Source organism: Alexandromys fortis, unplaced genomic scaffold (assembly GCF_014885135.2).
Source record: "Alexandromys fortis isolate MF-2015 unplaced genomic scaffold, M_Fortis_MF-2015_v1.1 scaffold_242, whole genome shotgun sequence".
Lineage (NCBI taxonomy): Eukaryota > Metazoa > Chordata > Mammalia > Rodentia > Cricetidae > Alexandromys > Alexandromys fortis.
In genome coordinates this window covers 1,058,631-1,084,542 of record NW_026068123.1, presented here as the reverse complement: position 1 = coordinate 1,084,542, position 25,912 = coordinate 1,058,631, and the positions used below count along the sequence as shown (strand labels likewise).

General features: G+C 51.0%; 1 protein-coding gene across 5 annotated transcripts; it reads right to left on the bottom strand.

Moving 5' to 3' along the window:
• Positions 1 to 25,824, bottom strand: Tyk2 (tyrosine kinase 2). Of its 5 annotated transcripts, none has more exons than XM_050125499.1 (24): positions 24,779 to 25,816; positions 24,300 to 24,412; positions 19,551 to 19,764; positions 17,363 to 17,486; positions 17,074 to 17,200; positions 16,583 to 16,746; positions 14,149 to 14,515; positions 13,203 to 13,403; positions 12,962 to 13,119; positions 10,142 to 10,250; positions 9,845 to 10,040; positions 9,652 to 9,755; positions 9,399 to 9,575; positions 9,218 to 9,305; positions 8,171 to 8,298; positions 6,415 to 6,550; positions 6,177 to 6,331; positions 5,604 to 5,754; positions 5,297 to 5,394; positions 4,711 to 4,918; positions 4,272 to 4,390; positions 3,571 to 3,743; positions 3,226 to 3,343; positions 1 to 1,212 (listed from the first exon to the last, which is right to left on the bottom strand). In XM_050125499.1, exons 3-24 carry the CDS (start codon positions 19,756 to 19,758, stop codon positions 967 to 969), a joined length of 3,555 nt encoding a protein of 1,184 aa, XP_049981456.1. In that variant the 5' UTR covers positions 19,759 to 19,764; positions 24,300 to 24,412; positions 24,779 to 25,816; the 3' UTR covers positions 1 to 966. The 5 variants fall into 5 exon arrangements, 3 of the variants coding, with proteins under 3 accessions (XP_049981456.1, XP_049981457.1, XP_049981458.1); XM_050125500.1 differs by having other exon boundaries at positions 19,551 to 19,761; XM_050125501.1 differs by having other exon boundaries at positions 4,726 to 4,918; positions 24,779 to 25,813.
• Between the last annotated feature and the right edge of the window lie 88 nt (positions 25,825 to 25,912).

The following is a 25,912-nucleotide window of genomic DNA, read 5'->3' as shown; positions in this document are numbered from 1 at the left end:
GAATGGCAATAAACATTTATTGAACACTTATCTGTGTCTCCTCCTAAGCAGTCTCAGCACACCCGTCAGTGCTCTCTCTTCATCAGTCCTATGAGGTAGAAAGGCTGACCATCCTCATAGTTGAGACATGAGGCCCAGAGATCAAGACATTTACCTGAGGTCACACAGTACCTCCATGTGTGACACATGGCCCTCCTGTGAGTGTGTAGGCAAGTGCATATGCAGGTGTGTGGCCATGTGTTTGTGCAGAGTTCGGGGGACAACTCTGGGTACTCTTCCTGGGGTACTGTCACACCCTGTTTGGAGGCAGGGACTTTCACTGGCTGTGTCACTGAACGGACTAAGCTGCCGGTCAGTGAGCCCAGGGAGCTTCTGTCTCTTCCTCCCCAGTACTGGGACAAGCTGGGAATTGAACTCACATCCTCATGCTTGCAAAGCAAGCACTTCTGTAAGTGCTTCACTGACTGAGCCATCTCCCCAGCCTCCAGCAAGCAGTTATCGGGTGCCTTCTGTCTATTGGGAACTGATCTAGCTAGTGGCTTGGTTGCTAGGGAAGGAACCCAGGTCTTCCCTGCTGCTAAGCATGGGCTTTGCCAGTCACATCCCAGCTTGGCTGGTGGTTGAGGGGTGATCAGAAGTGTCCAGCCTCTTCTGAAGTCTCATTCTATCTGCACACCAGCCGTGCCACCTTGCTGAATATGGACCCCAAAGCCCTCGGGCGTCCAGCAAAGCAAACAGTTTCCTCCCAGCTGGTAAAGTTGATGGGTCTCCACTGTGACGATGGACAGACCCAAATGAAAGACTCGAGGATCCACTTGGCCCTTTTGCACATCCAGGGTCCTTTCAGGTTCATGGTCAAGGAAGGAAAAGTTGTCCGTTCACTGGTAGGGGTTTCCGGGCAAGATTAAGGTGTAGAGCGTGTGGAGGCTTCTCTGTGGGGCCCATCTATCCCGACACCCTTGACCGTCAGCACACACTGAACACTGAAGGCACCTGGCCTTGGTACTTCTCCTGGGCTGTCTTGAGGATAGGCACAAGATTCTGGAACGTGGGTCGGAAGGAGGCCTCTGCCTCCCAGCAGTTCTTCATGAGGAGATAGATCTCACACGGACACCTGTCAGGCCGAGGCAGCCGCTCTCCTCGCTCCAGCAGCTCCGTGAGCCTCAGCACGGTCATCTGGCCCTGGGTGACGCCGATGAGCTCCATGAATTTCTGCGGCACAATTGACAGCAACTATTGCACAAGCCACGAACCCGTGTCCCAGGTATGTGTGTGCCCGTGCATGTACATGGAGTGTGCACAGGCAAGGGGAGGCTGGAGGACGACAAAGACATCCCATTCTATCTATCCCTCTCTGTCCTAGTCCTTTGAGACAGGGATTAAAGGCGTGCGCCACCACCGCCTGGCTTTGGTGGCTTCTTGGGACCATCTCTCAGTTAACTCTTCTCTTTACCCAGCACCATGGCCCAGTTCAGTCTACTGGACATATCTAGTCCTGCTTTCTTTCCCTGCTCTGGACTCTTCCATAGGCCTCATGTTTACAATTAAAAACCTTCCCCTTGCCGGGCGGTGGTAGCCAGCCTGGTCTATAAGAGCTAGTTCCGGGACAGGCACCCTCACTTTATATATCTGGTACTGAACCCCCCCCCCTTTATCCAACCTCCATGTGTGTGCTGTGGCATGTGGGCGCACACAACAACACACAATAAACAGGTGAAAAAGAACCATTCAGAAAACTCCGCAGAAACAAAACAGCTCCCACACTGCCAGGCAATACCTTCACAATCAGGCAAGGCTGAACAGGCTAGTGGAGAGCCTGCCTGTGTTGAGGGGCTGAACTTGAAATGCCTGCTTTTCGATCTCCAAAATATATAAAGAACTCAAGAAACTAGACTGTAAAAGGCTAATCAACCCAATTACAAAATGGGGCACTGAGCTGAACAGAGAATTCTCAACAGAAGAAGTTCAAATGGCCATAAGACACTTAAGGAAATGCTCAACTTCCTTAGCGATCAGGGAAATGCAAATCAAGTCAACTTTAAGATACCATCTTACACCTTTCATAATGGCTAAAATCAAAAACACCAATGATAGCCTTTGCTGGAGAGGTTGTGGAGAAAGGGGTACCCTCATCCATTGCTGGTGGGAATGCAAACTTGTGCAACCACTTTGGAAAGCAGTGTGGCGGTTTCTCAGAAAATTCGGGATCAACCTACCCCTGGACCCAGCAATAACCACTCTTGGGAATATACCCAAGAAAGGCCTTATCATACAACAAAAATATATGCTCTACTATGTTCATAGCAGCATTGTTTGTAATAGCCAGAACCTGGAAACAACCTAGATGCCTTTCAATGGAAGAATGGATGAAGAAAGTATGGAATATATACATATTAGAGTACTACTCAGCAGTAAAAAACAAGAACTTCTTGAAGTTTGCATACAAATGGGTGGAAATAGAAAACACTATCCTGAGTGAGGTAAGCCAGACCCAAAAAGAGGAACATGGGATGTACTCACTCATATTTGGTTTCTAGCCATAAACAAAGGACATTGAGCCTATAATTAGTGATCCTAGAGAAGCTAAATAAGGAGAACCCAAAGAAAAACATATAGGCATCCTCTGGAATATTAACCTTCATCAGGCGATGAAAGGAGACAGAGACAGAGACCCACATTGGAGCACCGGACAGAAATCTCAAGGTCCAAATCAGAAGCAGAAGGAGAGAGAGCACGAGCAAGGAACTCAGGACCGCGAGGGGTGCACCCACACACTGAGACAATGGGGATGTTCTATCGGGAACTCACCAAGGCCAGCTGGCCTGGGTCTGAAAAAGCCTGGGATAAAACCGGACTCGCTGAACATAGCGGACAATGAGGACTACTGAGAACTCAAGAACAATGGCAATGGGTTTTTGTTCCTACTGCACGAACTGGCTTTGTGGGAGCCTAGGCAGTTTGGATGCTCACCTTACTAGACCTGGATGGGGGTGGGTGGTCCTTGGACTTCCCACAGGGCAGGGAACCCTGATTGCTCTTTGGGCTAACGAGGGAGGGGGACTTGATTGGGGGAGGAGGAGGGAAATGGGAGGCAGTGGCGGGGAAGAATCAGAAATCTTTAATAAATAAATAAAAATTAAAAAAAAAGAAAAAAAAAAGAAATGCCTGCTTTTCTAGAAACGTCCCCAGCAAACACAAGGGTAGAGTGTGATAGCTGTCGCTCACCGTGGGGGGGCTCTGCCTAGCGTCACAGGAGGTCAACAGCTCGTACAGGGTCACCCCGAAAGACCAGACATCTGACGCATAGTAAAATTTGCACTCCTTCAGACATTCCGGGGCATACCTGGAGACAGAGGAGGCTCAAGACTGGCTGGCTGGACCTGCAGTTCACGTCCAGTCAGAGGAGCCCTGAGAATCTAGTTGGGTTTCAGATTGAACTAAACCAAGCCAAATTGCACTGCAGGGCTTTAGTCCTGCCCCTTCCGTACCTAGGCCCCGCCCAACTTCCCTCTGCATCCCAGAGTTTCCTCCTTCTCCCCCCACTTCCCGACTGTATCCACTCCTGATCACCAGAACACCGGGCTGTCCCCGTCCTCGCGAACGCGGTAGTACTCGTGGCCTTCAGGCACTGCCTTGGCTAAGCCAAAGTCTCCAATCTTGACCAGCCTGTCATTGTCCAGAAGCACATTGCGCGCGGCTAGGTCTCGGTGAATGTAGTGTTGCCCGTGCAGGTAGGCCATGCCCTGGGGTGGGGCAGGGCGAGTCAGGCTCAGCTTCGGTCTGAGCAAGCAAAAGAAGGAGCCAGCAAGGCCAGCAAGGAGGGTGCTGTAAGGGGTGGGGTCAAGCAAAGGTGGGTGAGTTTAGGAATGTGCAAATCTCTACAAGGTTAGGAGTGGGGCTTTGGGGGCAAGTTAGGCTAGAGTGCAACTAAGAAGATGTGGGGCTCGGTGGGCGGGGCCAAGCAGAGCTGGAACGGGTCTAGAAATATTCAACCCTCTACAGGGTTTGGGATGGGGCTTGCAGATACTAGGCCAGGCAAGGTAGGCTAAATTGGTGGTGGTGTTGGGGAGGATTAGTGGGAAGAGCCAAGAAAAGGTGAGTGGGTTCAGTCATAAGGAAACTAGGGATTAGGGGTGAGGCTTATGGGGGTGTGGCCACAAAGTGAAAAGAGTCCAGTCCAAGAGCAAGCGCATTGGCAGGGATAGACCCCTTCAGGACCAACAGAAGCAGGGGTGGTCCGCTCTGGAACGAGAGAGGCGGGGCCATCCCACCTCGCAGATCTGCTGGGCGAAGAGCAGGAGCTGAGCCAGCCCAACGCTGTGCCGGGGCAGGTAGTCCCGAAGGCTGCCCAGGGGGACGTATTCCATGACCAGCTGTACAGACTTCTCTCCTGTCAGGAAGAGACCATAGGGGCCGGAAGTTGACAGAGGGTTGGAATCCCAGTATCCTGGAGCTCTGAGCACTGCACAGATCGCCCCGGGGGAGGGAGGGGAACGGGACCAAGACCCGTGTACCCCGTGTACACTAGGGCAGGTCCATGGACGAGAGGGACCCATGTAGAACCCTGTTCCTGTGCTAGGAAGGTGGGGGTGGGGTGGGGAGGCTCCTGTTCATCCTGGCCCCAGTAGGCAATACCCTCAACTAAGAAGGCTACTTAGCCACACCCCTAAGGCAACTGAGCCAGGATGGTTAGGCCCTGCACCCACACACCATGGCCTGGCACACCTTGGTCCTCACAGCAGCCTTTGTACTTGACAATATGTTCATGGTACAGGGTCCGCAGGATTTCGATCTCCCGCTGCCAGCCTGAGCGGAGCTGGGGACCACACCCCTCCTTAAGGGCTTTCACAGCCACCATCTCGCCAGTGCCGTCATTGGTTGGATCATAGCAGTACAGGCTGACCTTGCCAAAGTGACCCTGGCAGAAGTGGGCAGGACAGTCAGAACCAGGCGGTAGAGCTTGCTAGGCCCAATGAACTCCCTTCTCCCAAAACCGAGGAGTCTCCCCATCTTTCTCTTTGTTTGCTTGAGAGAATCACACTATGGAGCACAGGCTGGCTTGGAATTTGATACACAGATGCTGGCCTCAGACCCAGCGCTCCACCCGCCCCTGCCACAACGGTGAGTGGTGAAGTCCTGCCTACCATGACTGGCCCTCCAAACTGTTCTTAAACAAGACTTCCTTCAGATGCATCCCAGCCCTCCCCCTTCCTCCAGCTCTACACACCCCACCCCAACATCGCTAACCTATGCCCCAGCCATCCGCTCCCACCCAGCTCCCCAGCCTAGCTCTCACCTCGCCCAAATCCCGGATCTTTTTCAAATAACGTTTGTGGAAAACCGTGGGGTCTGATGCTGCTGAGTCTGAGTTCACAGCCGAGATACCCACTAGATCTGGAAAAGCCAAGGCCTTCAGTTAGACCCTGGTCTTTCCCAAACAGTATCACATGACTGGTCCCTGCTCGCCAGCATCCCTCTCACCTGGACACCTTTAGGTGAGTCAAAACCTGCCATGAGCTGTGCCCCCGTGCAGATTTTGGATGGGCAGTGCCTGCACCGGCAGAACTCCAGCTACACACCCAACCCCCAGGGCCCTGGCTCACTCTGTGGCTGCAGCCTGGTGAGGTCCCGCAAAATGGTGCGGAATGATGGCCGCTGTGCTGGTTCGTAGGTCAGGCACTGGCGGGTGAGTGTGGCCAGCTCCGGGCATGAGGGCTCGGGCAGCTGGTGCTGCTTTGTGTAGAATCGTTCTTTCTGTGGGGGTGATGGCCCCAGAGAGTAAGCCTCCCATTCTGCCCACACCTTCCCCAAAAGGCACAGCCAAGTGGTATGGCTGGCTCAGACCAGAACCTGGTCTTTTTTATGCCCACTTTACAGAGAAGGCAGCTGGAGCCGTAATCTTTACAGGAATCAGGGCCAAGTCCGGCTGGCTCTGCAAAGCTGGAGCAGGTCCTCCAAGCCGTTCCATCTCTCAATCTTTCCTCCCCACCCTCAGCTCAGCTCCTTTAATGCCACCAGGCCTCTGCAAAAGCTGTGTTTGGAACCAAGGTTGCACTTCCTAGCCCTGCTCATGAGCAAAAGTCTACATTTAATGAAACATTCTCTAGGAAACCTTTTCAGCCACTTTGATGAACCAAAGAACCCTTTAAGAGTCCACTGAAATCCTTAGGACATACCTCGGAGGGACGACGACCCTGCAGGGGTGCATCCCCATCAAAGCAGATCTCAAGAAGGGTGGCACCAAAACCCCACATGTCCGTGGCAGTACCCAAGCTACTGGTCTCTCCAGACAGGCACTCAGGAGCTGTCCAGGGGATGCGTTCCACCCGCTCTGGGGAGCACAGGTTAGAGATCAGTGAGGGCAGAAAGAGCAGGGGAAGGCCTCCCTATGCCCAGCTCCACTCCAGAACTCACCCTCCCTGGAGAGGGCACCTTGGCCCACGCCAGGATCACTTAACTTGATGAAGGGGCTGGTACCCTCCTCTAGCCCCAGCCGCGCCAGCAGGACGTTCCGGCCACATACATTCCCGTGAACCAAATTCTTGTCCTCCTGGGTGGCAAAGGAGGAAAAAGTGCGTGACTCCTAGGGATGGGTCCAGATTCCACCACCACCCTATCCATAAGGCTCCTCCCCACAGGGATAGTTGTGTGAAAATGACAATTGTCAAACTATTGGGATAACAATATAATGTTATCAGTACCAGGGAACACTGGGAGCTGAGTGGGTAGCCAAGGTTCTTGGCCAGGAACAAAAAGCTAGAAAGACCTCACTGTAAGTCTCCAAACACCACTGCCCCAGGGCCTTTGCACAGACTGTTTTCACATACACCCGAATATGATCTTCCCAAGACTCCCTGGCAGCAACTTTCCTCTCCTGTCAGCTCAGTCCATCGCTTTCCAATTCTGCTTCAGTCCCAACTCCTAACTGTGCCTCACGTCCACGTCAGCTCATCTGGCCCTCAATTCTGTCTGCATTGTGTGTATGTTTTGTGCTCCTGGGGGAGTATGCCTGTGGAGGTCAGAGATGGATGCTAGGTGGTGTCCTCAATTGCTCCTCGCCTTATTCTCCGAGACAGGGTCTTACACTGAGTCTGGTGCTCCCTGATTGGGTAAGCCAGCCCGTCAGTGAGATCCAGGGACCCTCCTGTCTTTGCCTCCCTGGTGCTAGGGTTACAGAATCTGACTTTTTATGTGGGTGCTGGGGATATAAATTCAAGTCCTCATGGCTGTACAGCAAGCATTCATCACCATCTTCCCAGATTCCCCCGCTCAGTTCACACTGCTTCCTAACATTATTTTGTTACTGCTCTAAGCACAGTTAGCCCTCTCTCAACACAGGACATCTTCAGACGGAGCCAAGGTTAAAAACTGAAGTTAGGTGTCAGGCATGGTAATGTAAGCTCGTCATCTCAAGAGGTGGAGGCAGGAGGATCAGGGGTTCAAAGCCAGTCTTGATTACCTAATGCATCTGGGACCAGCCTGGGCTACATGAGACGACTTGGCAGCATGTGCCTGTCTGTAACCCTGCAGCTGGGGAGGTAGAGACAGGTACACGCTGGGTTCCACAGGCTAGTTAGTTTAGTTGTATAGGTGAGTTCTGGGTTTGGTGAGTCCCTGCCTCAAGAAATAAGAACATCTTATTCTCCTTAATAAGGAAGACACCTCGGTTCTCGCCTGGGCACGCACACACTGCTTAGCAGAGGATGGCCCCGAGTCCCCAGTGCAGCACTGCACGCATCACCCCTCTTTATACAGAGCTAGGCCCGGAATCCAGGGCTTTGTCTGAGTTAGGCAAGTGCTCCACCAACTGAGCTACAGCCCAGCCCCCTTTCCCAATGCTTGCAACAGGGTGTTGTGTAGCCCAGGTTAGCCTCAAACTCACTACATAGCTGAACTCCAGATTCTCCTGCCTCAGTTCCTACACACAATGATGGCATGTCTGTGTTGCCATGCCTGGCTTCACTGCACCCCATTTTCTTTCTCCCTTTCTCTCTCTCTCTCTCCACAGGGTTTCTCTGTGTAGTTTTGGAGCCTGTCCTGGAACTCACTCTGTAGACCAGGCTGGCCTCAAACTCACAGAGATCCGCCTGCCTCTGCCTCCTGAGTGCTGGGATTAAAGGCGTGCACTACTACCACCTGAGTAGGTTTGTACCCCCTCAGGTCCACATACCAGGTAGCTGAGGGCACTGGCCAGCTGCTGAGCCACAATCATCTTCCAGGTCATAGGCACTCGGCCCCTGTGTCGCCGTAACCACACATCCAGGGGACCGTGTTCTACGAACTCTGTCACAATGATATCTGCAAAGATTCCGCTGCTGGAGGGGCAGTCACCTGCCTCTTCCTCCAGACACCAGGACAGATGTTCGGGCCGGGCTGAGTGTGCATTGTGGGTGGGGACTTTAAGAGCAGAGCAGAGGGCCAGGCAGAGGTGGAATGGGGAATCTAGACACAGAATAAGTGTCCACGCAGAGGACAAGACGGAGCACAGGAAGTGGAGAGGCGGGAGGGGGATGGGCAGAGGTGGGCAGCAGAAGGCCAGGCACAGGCTGGAAAGCAGCATCAGGGACACGCAGGAGCACTGCAGGGTCACAACTGGGGATAGGCAGGGAAGGAACGGAGGTGTCTACGCAGGGTGGGAACACAGGGTGACTGAGATCACAACAGGTCTGGGATCTGCCTGGGACCACTGTGCTGAAGGGCTCAGAGTATGGCAAAAGGAATTATGGGATGACTTCGACAGAGCCAGACATCATGGTCTGGGTCAAGGAGACTGGGCAGAGCAGGTATAGAAAGGGGTCAAGGGAAGGGGGAGGCTCAGAGTACAGTACAGGATCCAGAGGCCGCCGTGTGGTGAGGAGTGGGCACGCTGAGATGAAGACCTGATCTCAGACTACAGGAGACAGTGACAGTCAGATGGTTTGGGTGTGGCTCAGAGGCAGAGCCCTGCCTAGAATCCCCCAGTTAGGACCTGGAGTTGTGGGTCAACGATAGAGCCCCTGCTTGGAATACCATATAGTGAGGAGCTGGGGGCACTGCTTAGGGGCAGAGTGTTTACCCCACATGCCAATGGTGACAGCCTGGGTTCCATCTCCAGTACCAGCAAAAATAAAATAAAATAAAAAAAAAGGATTGGCGAGTCAGGATGTCAGGATACAGGCCAGGGAGAGGGTACAGAAGGGTGGAATTCAAACCCAGTTGAGTTTTGGGGTGAACTCACTCTCTGAGCCACGCACGCAGACACCATGCAGGAAAGCCAGGTGCATGTGTGACACCTGGCTCATGAGGCTGGCTGTTTCATAGAAGGCCTGTGGGGACAGGGCAGGTCAGTCTCCTGCAAACCCACCCCATCCTTCCCAGTCCTCCTCTCAGACACCCCAGGGCCAGCCTTGTATAATTACCAAGGCGATGTCATGGTGACTGGGGTCCAGGACTTTAAGCACCACTCGGAGCTGCTGCCCACTGCCCCCGCCAGGCTCAGGAGGGCATCCACTGTCGGTTTTGCCTTCGTCAGGGCCTCCCACTCTTAGAAGGCCCTCGTAAACATTGGTCCTCGTGCCTTGACCCAAGTGGGACAGCTGCAAGAGGGGCTACTGAATGCAGCAGTGCTGACTCGGCCCCGCCCCCTCACATGCCTTGCCACAGAGGACCCACCTGCGTGATTTCATCCTGGTGAACTCTGTGGAAGCTGAGCTGGCTGAGGTTGAGAGGCCGGGTGTGGGCACTGGACCCCCGCATGACCAAGAGGTTGGAGATTTCTAGGCACAGGAGCAGACACTGCCCTCGTGGGCTGGCTTCAGAGCACACGGTGTCAGCCCTACCTGGTGCCTCTGGCTGTCCTACTCACCTCCTGGCCGGGGCAGGCAGCAGTGGTGCAAAGGGAAGCAGTCTTCACCAGCCCGCAGCGAGCAGCCCTGCAAGGCGGTCCGAAGGTCCCCCACGCTGTCGAAGGAGCGACCCCAGCCATCTAGCACAAAGGCTCCAGGTTGCTGGGTGATGGGGAACTTTCGGAGGCGCAGACCTTTGGGGCCGCTGTTGGGAGCCTGGGAGAGTGGGAAGGAGATGTGAGCAGGGATCGGGCGGGGCTTAGGGCCCGCCTATGAAAGGTGCACCTCTCTAGCCTCCACCCTGGCTCCACACCCACTGAGTCTCGATGGGCCACAGTGAGGATCAGGCGGTGGAGGTGGCTGGTGCTCCACTGGATCAGGTAGAGGCCATCCTCCGGCCACAGCTTGGCTTGCACAAATGGATCCCTGGGAGAGGAAGAGGACGGGAACACCATCAGCCTCCTATAGTCACTGTGGAACCCAGCTAGGCAATGAACACAGAGACCTGCTCAGAGACACACACATCAGCCAGACACAAGTCAGAGACAGGAGATGTGGCAGTCAGTACATATTCTGTAACGCCAGCTCTCAGGAGGCTGAGGTCACGTGATCACTGGAAGTTCAAGTGATCTACATCAAGCCTGGGCTACATAATATGACTGTGTCTCAAGGAAAAGCAGAGGGAATGGAGACTTTGGAAGATCAGGGCTCAGATCTCGGCACCCTTGTGGGACTCTGGGAGTAGTAGCAAGCACCTGTAATCCAGCCCTGAGGCTACAGCTCAGCTAGTCTAGCCAGTCAGCAAACTCCAGTCTCAGTGAGAGACCCGGCTCAAAAACTAAAGCAGTAACAGGGCTTGCTGTTCCTGTAGGGGACCAGAGGTTCACTCTTAGCACCCACACCTCACACCACCTGTGACTCCAGCTGCAGAGAATCCCATGGGCACCACATACATGTGGCGTATACTCAGATACACATATATAAACATGAAGAATAAACAGAAAACAATGGAGAGCGACTGAGGAAGACACCCAAGGCTACCTTGGCTGCCACACAGGCAGATAAAACCTTCAGGGAGCCTGCAAGTGGATAAAGGCACTTGAAGCCTGATGACCTGAGTTTGACACCCAGGACCCACGTGGTAGAAGCAGAGAACTGACTCCTGCAGGCTGCCCTCTGACCTCCCCATATACACTAGGACATGTCTCCCTGCACATAAGTAAATGTATAAAAAAATCTCAGAACTACCGACAATAGGTGAATACATACATGTATACATACATATGACCACTGACATAGATACATGTAAGAACAGTCACCTGTGCCTAACATCAAACACAGCCACTGACAAAGTGACAGATGCTGAGACAAGAAAACAGCTGTCTGATGTTACACGGGTCACACCCAGACATGGCCACAACAGGACAGAGTTATTTCCAGTGAAGAGATAGTCATTTGGCCCCAAAACACAGATCATGGGTGCAGTTCGTCACCATGAGTCACAGAGCCATGTGGGTACACCATTTCCATGTGTTCTGTCCCCTCTGAGGCTCATGTCAGGTCCTACACCCAGTGATGACATGTCAGACATGATGGGCTGCAGAGATGGCTCAGGGGTATTTGCTGCTCTTCCAGAGGACCCAGGTTCAATTCTCAGCACCAAGAAGGGGGCTCTCACCTGTTCTGTAGCTCCCAGCCATTGTGGGCACCAGATATGCACATTGTGCAGGCAGAAAAACAAAACAAACACACACAAAAAATATACACATAAAATTAAATTACAAAAAAAAAAAAACCTTTAAAAAAAAAAGGTAGACATAAACCAGGTATGGTAACACAATCTCTAGGCCCAGGGCTGGGAGGTTGGAGGCAGGGAGACAGGGATTTCAAGGTCACCCTCGCAGAATTCAAGCCTAGTCTGGGCTTACTGAAACCCTGTCTCAAAAACAAATCAAGGGGCCAGGGAGATGGATGATTCCCAATCTCATGACCTGAATTTGTTCCCCAGCACCACGATGGAAGGAGAGGATGGACTCCGGGTTGTCAGGAGAGCACTGGTGCACGCCACCACAGCCAGGTCAATCAGAGCTTCAGCCACTAGCAAGTACTACGGCTTGCTACAGCTGAGCTACAGCCACGATCAGTGTGAGTACGGTGTGCACGCCACTCTGCCATGTCAGAGGTACCAGTCCTGGCCTTCCAGAGAGTCCTCTACCTCCCATGGCACTGTAGGAGTGCTGGGACTCCATACACAAGCCACTGAGCCACGTGTATCTAGGGTCACATGCAGACCCTCACAGGAGAAGGCAGGCACTCTATCTGCTAAGTCATTTCCCATGTCCCCTAGACAGTTTTCCTACAACTTAATTTTGAAGGCCTGAGAGATGGCTCAGATGTTAAAGGAGCTTACTGCCCTTCAAAAGGATGCAAGTTCAGTTCCTAGCACCCACACTGGGTGGCTCACAACCATCTGTAATACCAGTCCCAGGAGGATTTGATGCTCCTGGCCTCTGTGGGCACCTACACTCAAGTGTACAGACATACCACACACATAATTTAAAATAATAAAAAATATTTAAATTTAATTTTGAGCTGAGCAGTGGTGTCATATGCCTTTAATTCCAGCAGTCGGGAGGCAAACGCAGGCAGATCTCTGGGAATTCAAGACCAGCTTGGTTTATAGAGTGAGTGCCAGGACAGTCATGGCTACACAGAGAAACCCTACCTCAAAAAAAAAAAAAAAAAAAAAAAAAGAAATACAATTTAAATTTGAGATAGGCTCTCACTATGTAGCCCAAGCTGACCTGCTTGGTTTGGGCTGCACGCTACCACAGCTAACCTTTCTTCTTAAGAGTCCAGACTAAGGCATTTTATCATAGTAATGAAAAAATAAACTAGTAGAAGGGCCTTGACATCTCAGAAGTGACAACAGCAACAACAAAAATGGGGACTAAAAGGAGTCATACACAGAGGCCAGATAGTCAGACACAAACATGGTGACACTACGTGGCCCACAGCTAACTGGGCTGGCGGCAGCACCTCGGTGTAGTGGCAGCTGCATGAACACACACTAGGTAGACTATGGATGCAGCCTCTGGCACAGCCAGCCCTGACACCCTCAGGCCACCATCACTCACATCAGGGGCCCATGGATGCCATTCTGGATGCTGGTCAACAGCCGTGGGGGTGCCACCTCATGGCACAGGTAGTGGCTGGAGTCGGCGGTCAAGCGGAAATAGCCATCCACCAGGGCCACAAAGGACAGGGCTTCAGCCTGGGAACGGAGGCACAGCAACTGTGGGCCAGGGGGACATGGTCAGGGAGCCTGGCAGGACAGGCCCGAGCCACCTCCACCAGCCTGCTGCCCAGGGGCCCCACCAAGCACTTGTTGTCCTGAAGGTGGATGCGCACGAGACAGTCCTTTAGCACCACGTGGGAGATGTCCTGGAAGTCGCAGAAGTAGGTCCAGGATGGCTCCCCAGGACCTTTGGCCAGCTGCTCGGCAACCTCAGGGGCCTTGACTTTCTTTCCAGATCGGTTGCCTTGGGGATTCCCTCTGCTGTTACCTCTAGCAGATTCCTAAAAAACCAAGCCAGGGAGTCGGGGGTGGAGGTGGGGTGAGGCAGGGGACACACAGGCAAGGATAGTTTATAATTTACTGTATGTGCATTGGTGTTTTGCCTGCATGTGAGTCAGATCTTGGAGTTACAGACAGTTGTGAGCTGCCATGTAGGTGCCAGGAATTGAGCAGTCAGTGCTCTTAACCACTGAGCCGTCTCTCCAGCCCTGGCAAGGTTAGCTTAATTTCTCCTCAAAGGACAGAAGGAAGCTGGACTTAAGCTCCTAACTCCAAAAGTCAGAAAGTTGCAGGAAAATCTACATGACTTCAAGTCCAGCCTGGGCTACACAGTTGAGCTCTGGGTCAGCTGGAATCACAGTACATAAGACACTTACTCAAAAAATAAAAACAAGCTGAGCAGTGGTTGCACATGCCTCTACTCTCAGCACTCAGAAGGCAAAGGCAGGCAGATCTATGAGTTCAAAGCCAGCCTAGTCTACAGAATGAGTTCCAGGACAGCCAGGACTACACAAAGAACCCTTTTCCAAAAAACAAAACAAAACAAAAATAAATAAAAATAAACTCTCAAGGGTCAGGAAGATGTCTCAGCGGGCAAAAGTGCTTGCTTCCAAACCTGATGGCTGGAGTCTGATTCCCAGAGAGAAACCCACTTCCCCAAGAGATCACCTGACCTCTATGTGCACACCCTGCCCTGCCATGCCTCCACGGTCAGCTACCCTGAGGAGCCCACAGCTGAGTGCTCACCTGGATCTGTACTGGACGCCACTGGATACCTCTGGTGCCTGTCACCAGTACCTCGTGGGTGGGAAGCCTGGTGGCCAGCTCTGGGCCTGGGTCCCCAGTAGTCTGCCCACTGTTCTGAATGTAGCAGGGGTCCCTCTCAGGCTGGTCCAGCACCTCCAGATGACACACCGGTATGTGTTCTGAGCCAAATCGAGGAGCCAGCCGCTCCAGGGTGGCCAAGTACTTAACCATCACAACCTGCTGGGAGAGGTGGCCAGGCCGAAAGGCCCGCAGGAATCGCCGGAAGACTCTGCGGAGACGCAGGCGCGTGAGCGCATTGTGTTGACGGATGTGCTGGCGGAAGGAACGAGGGATGCAGTTCTTAAAGCTGAAAGAGGACACAGGGGACATGTCAGAGCCTGGGTAGCCAAAGGCTGGGTGACATGGGGTTAGTGGCTGAACCTCTCTGCTGCCTCATGTAGACAGCAGGCCTATGTCATGAACGCAGGAATAAAGACTCCAATCCCAGCACTATACAGTGAAATTCTGTCTCAACAGTTTTTATTTTTATTTCTCATGTGTGTGTGTGTGTCCCCACAATAGTCGGAAGAGGGTGTCAGATTCCTTGGAACTGGAGAGTGGGTATGAGGCTCCATGTGGGTGCTGGAAACTGAACTCTGGTCCCCTGCAGGAGCAGCCAGGAGCACTCAGCCATCTTTCCAGCTCCTTACCTTACCTTTTATAGTAGCCCAGGCTGGCTTGGAACTCACTGTGTAGCCCAGGTTGACCTCAAACTTGAAGTAATCTTCCTGGATCTACCTCCAGAGTCCAAGAATAATATGCATACCACCATATCTGGCCCTATTTTTTAAAATTTATTTATTTGTATTTTATGTGCATTGGTGTTTTGCCTGCATATGTCTGTGTGAGGGCATTGGAACCCCTGGGACATGAGTTATAGACAGTTGTGAGCTGCCATGTGGGTGCTGGGAATTGAAGTGTGGGTGCAGGTCCTCCGGAAGAGCAGCCAGTGCTCCTCCTAACTGCTGAGCCATCTCTCCAGTCCCTGACCCTAACTGTTTGTCTTGTAGTTCTTCTGTCTCAGCGCATTGGTGACTATGGCTACAGATCTGTGTGCCATGTACCTGGCCAGAGAAAGGGCCTTCTGAGCTTCCAGAAACTGCCTTCCAGAAGTCTATAATCTGTACCCACAGGGAACCCCACTTCTAAAGGCTGGGCTTTTATAGGGTTCTTTCTTTTCTTTTTGAGACAGGGTCTCTATGTAGCCCTGGCTGTTCTGGAACTCATTATATACAGTAGGTTGTATATAATGCACAGAGGTCCTCCTGCCTCTGCCTCCAGAGGACTGGGATTAAATGTGTGTTCCACTATACTCAGCCTGAAGTAATGTCTTCAAAAACAGAGTAGGCTGGGGAGTGGTGGTATACTCCTTTAATCCCAGTATTCAGGAAGCAGAAGCAGGAGGATCTCTGAGTTTGAGGCCAGCCTGGTCTACACAGAGCAAGTTACAGGACAGTCAGGGCTACACAGAGAAACCCTGTCTCAAAAAAGCTAACAATAACAATAAAAAAAGTAAATAGCCAAACAGTCAAGCACATGGAGGCAGAAACAGGCGGGTCTCTGAGTTCATGGCCAGCCCGGTCTATGGAGTGAGTTTCAAGACAGCCAAGGCTACACAGAGATACCCTGTCTCAGAAAAAAAAGGGGAAAAAAAGAAAAACAAAGTAAATAAACAAACAACATAAATAATTAATGTATACTCTCTGAGTCCACTCAATTTTTCTACAATTTTTTTTTTTTTTTTTTTTTTTTGAGACAGGGTTTCTCTGTGGCTTTGGAGCCTGTCCTGGCACTAGCTCTGTAGACCAGGCTGGTCTCGAACTCACTCAATTCTTCTACATTTCATGTTTGTATTTCTTTTTTTTTTTTAAGACTGTATTATTTGCCAGGTGGTGGTGATGCACACCTTTAATCCCAGCACTTGGGAGGCAGAGACACGCGTATCTCTGTGAGTTCGAGACCCAGCCTGGTCTACAGAACGAGTTTCAGGACAGGCTCCAAAGCTACAGAAAAACCCTGTCTCAAAAATAAATAAATAAATACTATATTATTTTTTATGTGCATGCTGTGTGTGTGCCTGTGCATGCCAGTGAAAGCCAAAAGAGGGTTTGGGGTCCCTTGGGGTTGGAGTTATAGACCATTGTGGGTCACCCAGTGAAAGTGCTGGCAACTGAACTCAGGTCCTCTGCAGAGTCAGTGTTTGCATTTCCTTTAGTACCCAATCTGCTTTACCAGATGTGAGCTCCCAGAGGTGGCCCTGTGTGAGTCCACAGCTGTCGATCAGTGTTTGCTGGATAAACCAAGGCAACTGAAAGGTCCACCCTGGTGCCCTGGGCGTGGGGGGGCTACAGCCACTTACTCCACTGCCACTCACCTGATCTCTCTGGCCATCTCCTCCAGGGGGACACCGCGGCAGAGAGCAAGGTGGCAGAGGTGCAGAAAGGCCATGCCCAAGCTCTCATTCTTAAAGTGATGGATCTCTTCCTCACTAGACAGGTCCCGCAGAGACACCACATCATTCATGAACTCATGTTTTCCCTGAGGGGTAGAGGGGCGCACAGGAAAGGGGAGGGAAGGTATTTGCTTTATTGCCAACAAACTCTAACTCCCTGCTTCTAGCACCTTGTGGGGAAGGGAGAGACAAGTATTTTCCTAGAAAGAGCAAATGCACTCACAGAAACACCCTGTGCACCGCCTCCTCATGATTTGGAGACCGTGTCAGACATTACTAATCACACGGAGCACTCATTCACTCCAACTTCTTTTGGTAAAGACAGCTAAAAGACCCCAGCTAGTATGGGCTGAATCGTATTAGCTGCAGTGGAGTGGGAAGGGGAAAGGAGTCCTTTCCGTCCCTGCTCATACCTGCTCAAAGAGGTATTCAAATGAGGCAGAGTCCAAGAGCTGCACACCCTGCTCTGACCCCGGGGAACCACTTCGGTACACAGCTGGCTCTTGGGGACTCATGCCGTGCCAGTTCCGGAAGTAAAACCTACAAGAAGGGAAGGAGAAACAGAGCTAGGCAGGAGGCTTGATGGGTAATTAACGTTGTGTTCCACCTGAGAGACTGGCGTGGTGGATGTCCTGCACTTCCCTCTACACCTGTGCTGCGGCACTCATGAACACACACACCTTCCAAGAGACCTTCACTTACCTCATTCGGAAATACAGCCGTAGGCTCACATCTCGGGATGTGTCTAGGACGTGGTTTGGGGGCAGCCAGACCTTGGCCTGTGCATCATAGAGGGCAAAGAGATTCAGGCAGGGTGGAGTGATGCCTGGAAGACGGAAGACGGAAGGGATGAAGTCAGAAGCCCCATCAGCTGCAGACCTTAGCTCTGAGGACGCTGCAACCCACTAACTCCTGTCATATACTCTTCCCACGCCTCTCCTGTCTGTGACTTATCAAATACTGAAAGACACACAAGGCAGTTCAGAATTTCCACCATATCAATGCTTCTCAGAACTACGTTTCCCAGATTCCTTTGCAGCTAAGATAGGAACACTGGACTAAGTGGCCTGTGATTCCAGAACTCTGGAGGCTAAGGCAGAACAGAAGTCATTATCTGCTACATATAAGTTGGAGGTCAGCCAGAGCTACATGAACCCATCTCAAAAACAAAACAAAACACGTGGCACATCCCACACGGAAGGCAGAGGCAGGTGAATCTCTGTGAGTTCCAGTTCAGTCTGGGCTACAGAGTAAGCTTCAGGACAGCCAGGGCTCCACAGAGAGACCCTGTCTCAGCATACACTTAACACACAAACAAATAAACAACAAGAACAAAGGTTTCAGCCTGTCAGATAAACACAAATTGCCCTCCAAAGTTATTACACTTAACTTCACTACAGGTTTGATAAGATAAGGTACCTCGCTTGTGAAACAGCTTTTTTGTTTTGTTTTGTTTTGTTTTGTTTGTTTGTTTTGTTTCTGTCCTGGAACTAGCTCTTGTAGACCAGGCTGGTCTCGAACTCACAGAGATCTGCCTGTCTCTGCCTCCCGCTGGCTAGGATTAAAGGCGTGTGCCACCATGCTTTTTTATTTTTTTTTATTTTTATTTTTTATTTTTTTGCCACCACGCTTTCTAACACGCCAACTGCTTTACTCTCTGCCTCAACCATTCCACGACTCCCTATTACTGTCCACTGAGAAATCCCAACCCTTTCAGTGCTGAGTGAACAGGACCTGGCTTCTTTCTCTGATGCTTGATTTGAGATGGGCCTCACAGAGCCCAGGGTGGTCTCTAAGTCCATATGTAGCTGAGGCTAGCCTTGAATTTTTTTCTGTGCTTCCTGCCTCCACTTCCCAGAGTACCAGGATGACAGATTTGCACCACTGAGCCTGGCTCAGCGGTGCTGGGGGTGGAAGCTAGATGGAAGCTGTGTGTGCTGGGGGAGTGTTCAACCAGGGGGAGTGCCAACTTCAGCCCTAAGCCTCAACTTTTACTTCCTTTTCCCAGTTCTTAGAGCTGCACCCCACTCAGCCTGAAGGTCTTTTGGTTCCTCAAACAGGGTGGTACCCTGGACCTGTGTGGAGGCCATTTTCTCCAGAGAGTCGGCAGTGAGAGATGTCGTCAGATTGCCAGCACACTCCCTGTGACGGTCTGAACATGTCCTACATTCACAAGCTGGAATCTTAATCAACACAGCTTGTGTTAATGGAATTCAGGGCAGAACTTTGGACGTGTGACTACTCTAAACGAGGTTGGGGGCGGGACTAATGACAGCTTTAATGCCTCTATTTGGCAGATACAGAGGATAGAAATTAGAACTTTGCACAAACTGGGCAGGTTCCACTGAGCCACACCCTAACGTCTCACTGGGGGATTCTGGGAAGGGGTTATAACACTGGGTCACATGCCAGCCCCTCACTGGGGGCTTTTTTTTTTTTTTGAAAGATTTATTTATTTTTATGTGCATTGGTGTTTTGCCTTGTATGTCCATGTGAGGGTCCCAGATACCCTGGAACTGGAGTTACAGACAGTTGTGAGCGTCCATGTGGGTGCTGAGAGTTGAACCCGGGTTCTCTGGGAGAGCAGTCAGTGCTCTCCAGCACTAAGATGAGCGTTTCTAGGCAAGAGCTCCACCACTGGGCCTCACACATATTTTGAGACAGGGTCTTCTTGTGTAGTTAGTTTGGCCTGGAACTTGTGATCCTCCTGCCTCAGCTTCCCAAGTCTGGGATCACAGACACCCCCGGCTCAGCGGCGTTTTCCTTCCTTGCCCTCTAGAATAAGAGCCCCCCACTGGCCCCAACTTAGGCTGGCACTCAGACTCACTCTTCTTTGTCCAATGAGTATGAACCACACCACCAGCTGCTCCTCCCCAGTCTCCACACTCACCGACTTTGTGTGCAATCTGGATGCAGATGTCCTCGGCAGTCAGAGACCTCTGGCTGAAGGTGACCCAAGGCTCCCCGCCCTCCGGCCCAGCCCAGTGCAGCAGCACCATCAAGCTTTCTGTGGGTACCAGGGGCTGAGCTTCAGTGCCATCTGCCCTGCTGTCTTCCGACATGGCTCTCCGCCCACACAGTGGCATAGCTGCCACCATTCACTGCTGGTTAAAGACAGGCCATTAGATTCGGGCCACAGCCCAGAGGACTCTTAACTCCTCAGCCTCCCACGCACCCAGGCTGAAGTCCAAAGGAAAGAGCGGGGGTCTTGCCCTCCCTCAGCCTCAATACATACAGTTGTTTGCAGGCAGGAATGCTGAGTGACTTGATGCTGCCAGCTTTAATGGTAGCAAAGCCATCTTATAGTTTTGTTTAATTTTGTGTATTTAGACAGTCTCATGTAGTCCAGGCTCTCCTCCAACTTAATACTGTACTTTTTCTTAAAGATCTGTGCCGTATGTGTGTGTGTGGGGCCCACGGGTGTGGGTACCCACGGGTGTGGGTGCCAGAGAAGACATCTCCCATTGAACTGGAGTTCCAGGCAGCCATGAGCCACTCGATGTGGGTGCTGGGAACCGAACTCCAGCTCAGCCCCTGAACCTAACCATATAACTAGGCCCCATTTGTGTTCTTTTTAAACAATTCTCACTCGGGAGGCAGAGGCGCGATCTGGGTTCAAGACCATCTGGTCTACAGGGCGAGTGCCAGGCTAGCCAGGCCTACACAGAGAAGCCCTGCCCCAAAACAAACGAACAAAAAGCAATTCTCAGGCAACTCAGGCTGGCCTCAAATTTACTAAGTAAACAAGGATGTTCTTGAAGTCTGATCCTAATGTTTGAATCTCAAATGCTGGGATTACAGTTGTTCAACTGCGTCTTTGGCTTTTTAATGTACCTTTTAAAAATTAATTAATTAATTAATTTTTTAAAAATTATTTATTTATTATGTATACAATATTCTGTCTACAGGTATGCCTGCAGGCCAGAAGAGGGCACCAGACCCCATTATAGATGGTTGTGAGCCACCATGTGGTTGCTGGGAATTGAACTCAGGACCTTTGGAAGAGCAGGCAATGCTCTTAACCTCTGAGCCATCTCTCCAGCCTAATTAATTAATTTTTGAGGCAGGGTTACACTGTGTAGCTCTGGTGGTGGCCTGGAACTCACAGAGTTCTGCTTACTTCTGCCTCCAGAGTCTGGCCTGTGTGTCAGCCCAGAATATTAGCGCATGCCTTGAATCTCAGCACTTAGGAAGCAGAGGCAGGCAGATCTCTGTGAGTTCGAGGCTACAGAGATAGTTCCAGGACAGTTAGGGAACTACACAGAGAAGTCCTGTCTCTAAAAACCAAAAATGAATAAACCAATAAACAACAACAAAATAAGAACTTTTGTCACCTACCACCCACGAAGTAGTTATCTAGTTTGAAACAAGAGCTCATTTTGCTTTTCCCAGACTGCTCTTCAATCCCTACATTCAAGCTATCCACCTGCTTCAGCCTTCCAAGTAACCGGGACTACAGGTGTACTGAGTGCCAGCAGACCAACCCCTCCTGTCTTGTGTTTGGGAGGGCAGAGGTTCACAAGTTCTGCCTACAGCTGCTGGGGCCTCTTCCTTCAAAGCTCCTGACTGCCAGAACCGCAAACACGAGTCACCACAGTCCGCTTTCTCCTTCAGTAATCTTATGGCAGTGTGAACAACCACTCTGAGGTGCACGAGGAGGGGAGCATTTGCCCGCTACCCCAGTACTTCAGAGGGATCAAAGTCAGGCTCACATACCTAAGGTAGTGGAGGCCAGTCAGGGATACATAAGATTCTGTCTTCACGTAAACAGATAGTTGCCTGGGAGATGGTTCAGTGGGCAAAGGCACCTGCCTCCAAGTCTGGAGACCTGAGCTGTACCCCTGGCCCCCACATGATGGAAGGAGACAAGTGGCTCCTAAAATTGTCCTCTGGGCTACACCAGTGCTCTACATACCCTTATAAAAACAGCATAACAGGGCTGGAGAGATGGCTCAGTGCTGGAGCACTGACTGCTCTTCCCGAGCACCCAGGTTCAATTCCCAGCACCCATGTGATAGCTCACAACTCTCTGTAACTCTAGTTCCAGGGGACCTGACACCTTTACACAGATATACACGCAGGCAAAACACCAATGCACATAAAATAAAAATTAAGAACATAAAAATACCATAAGAATACTAAATAAAAATAAAATAGGGGTGGTGGTGGTGCACGCGCCTAATTGGAGCACTCGGGAGGCAGAAACAGGTGGTTCTCTGTGAGCTTAAGGCCATCCTGATCTACAGCATGAGTTCCAGAACAGGCTCCAAAGCTACAGAGAAACCCTGTCTTGAAACAAAACAAAACAAAACANCTACAGAGAAACCCTGTCTTGAAACAAAACAAAACAAAACACCAAAACCAAAACAAACAAACAAAAAAATCTTTTTTTTTTTTTTTAAAAAGAAGCCATTTTGCCAGGTGGTGGTGGACACCTTTAATCCCAGCACTCGGGAGGCAGAGGCAGGTAGATCTCTGTGAGTTTTAGAACAGCCTGGTCTACAAAGCTAGTTCCAGGACAGGCCCCAAAAGCTACACAGAGAAACCCTGTCTCAAAAGATCAAAAATAAATAAATAAATAATGAAATAAAATAAAACCAGGCAGTGGTGGCACATGCCTTTAATCCCAGCACTTGGGAGGCAGAGGCAGGTGGATCTCTGTGAGTTTGAGATCAGCTTGGTCTACAGAGTGAGTTCCAGGACAGCTAGGGCTACAATGAGAAACCCTGTTTCAAAAAAACAAAATGGAAAAAAAAGTAATAAAAATAAATTTAAGCCAAGCACATTAGTGCATGCCTTTAGCCCCAGAACTCTGTAAGTTTGAAGCCAGCTTGATCTAAGTAGTTTCAAGCTAGTGAGATGCTGTCTCAATCAGTCAATCAATCAATCAATGAGTTTCTGCTCTGAACAAAGTTTCCAGAAGGTAGGAGGGCTTGATGCAACAAACCTGATGGTGTGTCTAGGAACTTTTGTATGACCTCAGGCAATGCACTTAACCTCTCTGGTACTCCATTTCCCTGTGTAAAGCAGAGATGCTGAGACCGTTGCTATAAAAAGATTTTCCAACCTGGTTCTGCATGGTACTGGGCCAACAGGAACCTGAACTAGGCAGGAAAAACAACCACCAAATATGACCCAAAGAGACTGCACTGGGGTGGAGGAGCGGCCAGCAGGGGCAGAGCAGCAGGCATCCTCCCTGCTCTATGCCCGCCCAGGCTTCATCCCCAATACCACCAAAAAAGCACTACTGAACCACGGGGCTCAGCTGGAAAACCTGGGTCCAACCCTTCAACTCACAGCGTGGAAGAAGAGCACCAACTGCGCTGAGCTGTCCTATGGCATGCATGCACACACAAACACAGTTAATGACATGTGACTTAGCCAAATCCAAACAAGCTTCACCATCTCGACTTTTCTTTCCATGCTCGAGATCCACCCCAATAGGTGACCAGGGCTGCTCTCACTCCCCATGGGGGGATGCTCACCTGGGAGGCCACATTTCAGGGACAAGGTTCCACAATTTAAAAAACAATTCTGTGAGCATGGTGCATGTGTGTGTATGTATAGGCATATATGTACATGGTATATGTGTGTGCATGGTATGCATGTTGTGTGCATGTGTGCAGGCATATGTGTATCTGGCATAAACATGTATGTACATGAAGCATAAGTGTGCACTAATAGTGTATGGGTATATGAAGGTATACGAGTGTGTATGTGCATGGTATATGTATATGTGTGTATGGTGTTATGGATGTGTGCATAGTGTATGCAGGGATATATGTGCATGGTATATGCGTGTGTGTACATGCATAATGTATGCATATATGTACATGCATAATGTATGCATGTGTGTGCACTTAAGTGTGAAAGTCTGCTCCCTGTATGCACACATGGAGGCCAGAAGTGTATATCAGGTCCTTCCTCTATTACTTTCCACCTTAGTTTTTAAAATGCGTGTGAACATTTTGCATGTATGTCTGTGCTCTACCTCATATGTGCCTGGTGCTGACGGAGGCTAGAAGAGGGTATCGGATCCCCTAGAACTGGAGGTATACATATGGTTGTGAGCTGCCATGTGGGTGCTGGGAACCAAGTCTGAGTCTTCCTAAAGATCAGCCAATATTCTTAACCCTGAGACATCTCTCCTACCCCTTCACCTTGTTTACTGAGACAGGGTCTTACTAAACCTAGGGTCACTGTTTTGGAAGCCCCTAGGACCTTCTTGTTTCTATCCCCTCGTGTTGGGGTGACATGTGACGGTTGCCACACTCCACTTTATGTAAGTCCTGGGAGTCAAACTCGGATCCTTCTGCTTGCAGGCACTTTACCAACGGAGGGAATATTCATTCACCCTTTATTTTATATTGGTCTCTGTAGCCCAGGCTATCTTAGAACTCACCCTGTAGCTCACACCGTCCTCCAACTCATGGTGATCCTTCTGCCTCAGTCTTCTAAGTACAGCATTTTATTATATATATGTACATATACACATGTGTACATTTTTTGAGGCAGCATTTTACTATATAGCCTAGGCTAGCCTAGAGCTCACAGAAATCCCCTTCTCTGCCTCTGTTGAGATCGCAGGCATACGTACGCCAGCACACCCGGCCTTGAGCCCACCAGCCTTAATGATTACCGTGTTAGAGCCCTGAAAGTCGGATCTGCCGGTACTTGTCTCCTCTCCGGGCCAGTTTCCACACGCGGTAGGAGAGTAACCAGTGGCTACTTCAAAGGCTCAGTGGAAAGTGTCTGGCAAACAGTAAACGTTTAATAAATGTTACCATAATCTATTCACGTTCAAAACACCATCCCGGGGACTGGGGCCTTTGGGAGAGCTCACTTCCTCCTTCCCGGTTCCCAAAGATCCCGGCCCAGCTTTGAAGACGAATATAGGGTCTGTACTTGCAGAAGCTGCATCTGTCCCCACCCATCGCCCGAAAACCTGCCGACCCGTCTGGCTCAGGCAATAACTGCACTGTGCACTCTCCAGGAAACCGACAAGTACGGAGACAGCGGGTGCTCCTGGTCCAACTCCGGGGAAGTGCTAGTGCTGGCAAGGCCCCCGCCTCCTCCCGCCTGCGTCCCAGGGGCGGAGGGGAGCCCCTCCGCACTCACCCTTTGCAGGGTACTCAGGCTCGGACCCTGGACCCCGCCCCACTGCCGCGGGGAGCAGCTGCAAATCCACAACCGACGCGCCGCGGGCCATTGGCCGCCTGAATCGCGCATGTCCTTTGGCCGCAGTCCGGCCCACTAGGCCTATGATCCTACGTTCCTATTGGCCATTGTACAAGGATGGCCTCGCTCTGAATGGTCGTAGTGGTGGAACCTCCTAGTCATGATTTGTTGGAGCGGCAAGCGGAACCGCTGAGGCCTCTGCGATTGGATGTGCGAGATGAGGGCGGAAACGAAGGGCAGGACGGCAGGGCCGGGCGGAAGAGTGAGGTCTGTGGGCAAAGGGCCTGGAAGCCTTAAGTTTCTGCAGGCACACACCTGCACTCGGAGCCTGCAGGCACCCAGACTTGAAGCTCCTGGTCTCATGTAGCCCAAGTACCCCCCTCCTCACAAGCCTTCCTTGAACAGTATTTGGTGAAAAGACTCAGGCTGCGGCTCAGCTGGTAGCGTTTGCAAGGATGCACGATGTTCTGAGCTCCATCCCCAGCACCATGCCTGCAGTCTCATTTGAGTGGCAGAGGAAGGGTCAGAAATCCAACATCTTGTGGGGTGGGGTAGGTGGAGAATAATTTAGACAGTAGGAGACCAAGTTTTCGTTTTGTTGAGACACTGTTTCTCCGCGTAGCCCTGGCTGTCCTTGAACTCAGATTTACCTGGCTTTGCCTCTGGAACGCTGGGATTAAAAGCCTGTGCCGCCACCACCCAGCCAGAGACACAGTTTTACAAAACAGTGAGAAAAAGTTACTCCTCAATACTCTTCTCCATGAGACCCCACTTTGACGATGGTCCTGTCCTTGGTCTGTCCAGCCCCATATTAGCCAAGAAACCTACTAAATCATATCCCAACCCTTGATCCCTGACCAAGTCTCCTCACTTCTGACATGGGCCTGTGTCCTTCTCTCTAGGAAGGTCTGGCTCAGTGCCAAGAGTGCTTGCCGCTTTTCCAGGTGACCCAGGTTCCGTACTCACAGCTTACACAGCAGCTCACAACCATCCATAACTCCAGTTCCAGTGGATCGATACCTTCTTCTGACCTCCGCAGGCACCAAGCACAAACGTGGTACACAGATATATATA

Coding starts and splice junctions, on each gene's coding strand:
- Tyk2 (XM_050125499.1), bottom strand. CDS start 19,758: ATGGTGGCAGCTATGCCACTGTGTGGGCGGAGAGCCATGTCGGAAGAC. Junction 9,576..9,651: donor ACCAGGATGAAATCACGCAG/GTGGGTCCTCTG, acceptor CCCCTCTTGCAG/CTGTCCCACTTGGGTCAAGG. Junction 5,395..5,603: donor CACCAGGCTGCAGCCACAGA/GTGAGCCAGGGC, acceptor TGGCTTTTCCAG/ATCTAGTGGGTATCTCGGCT.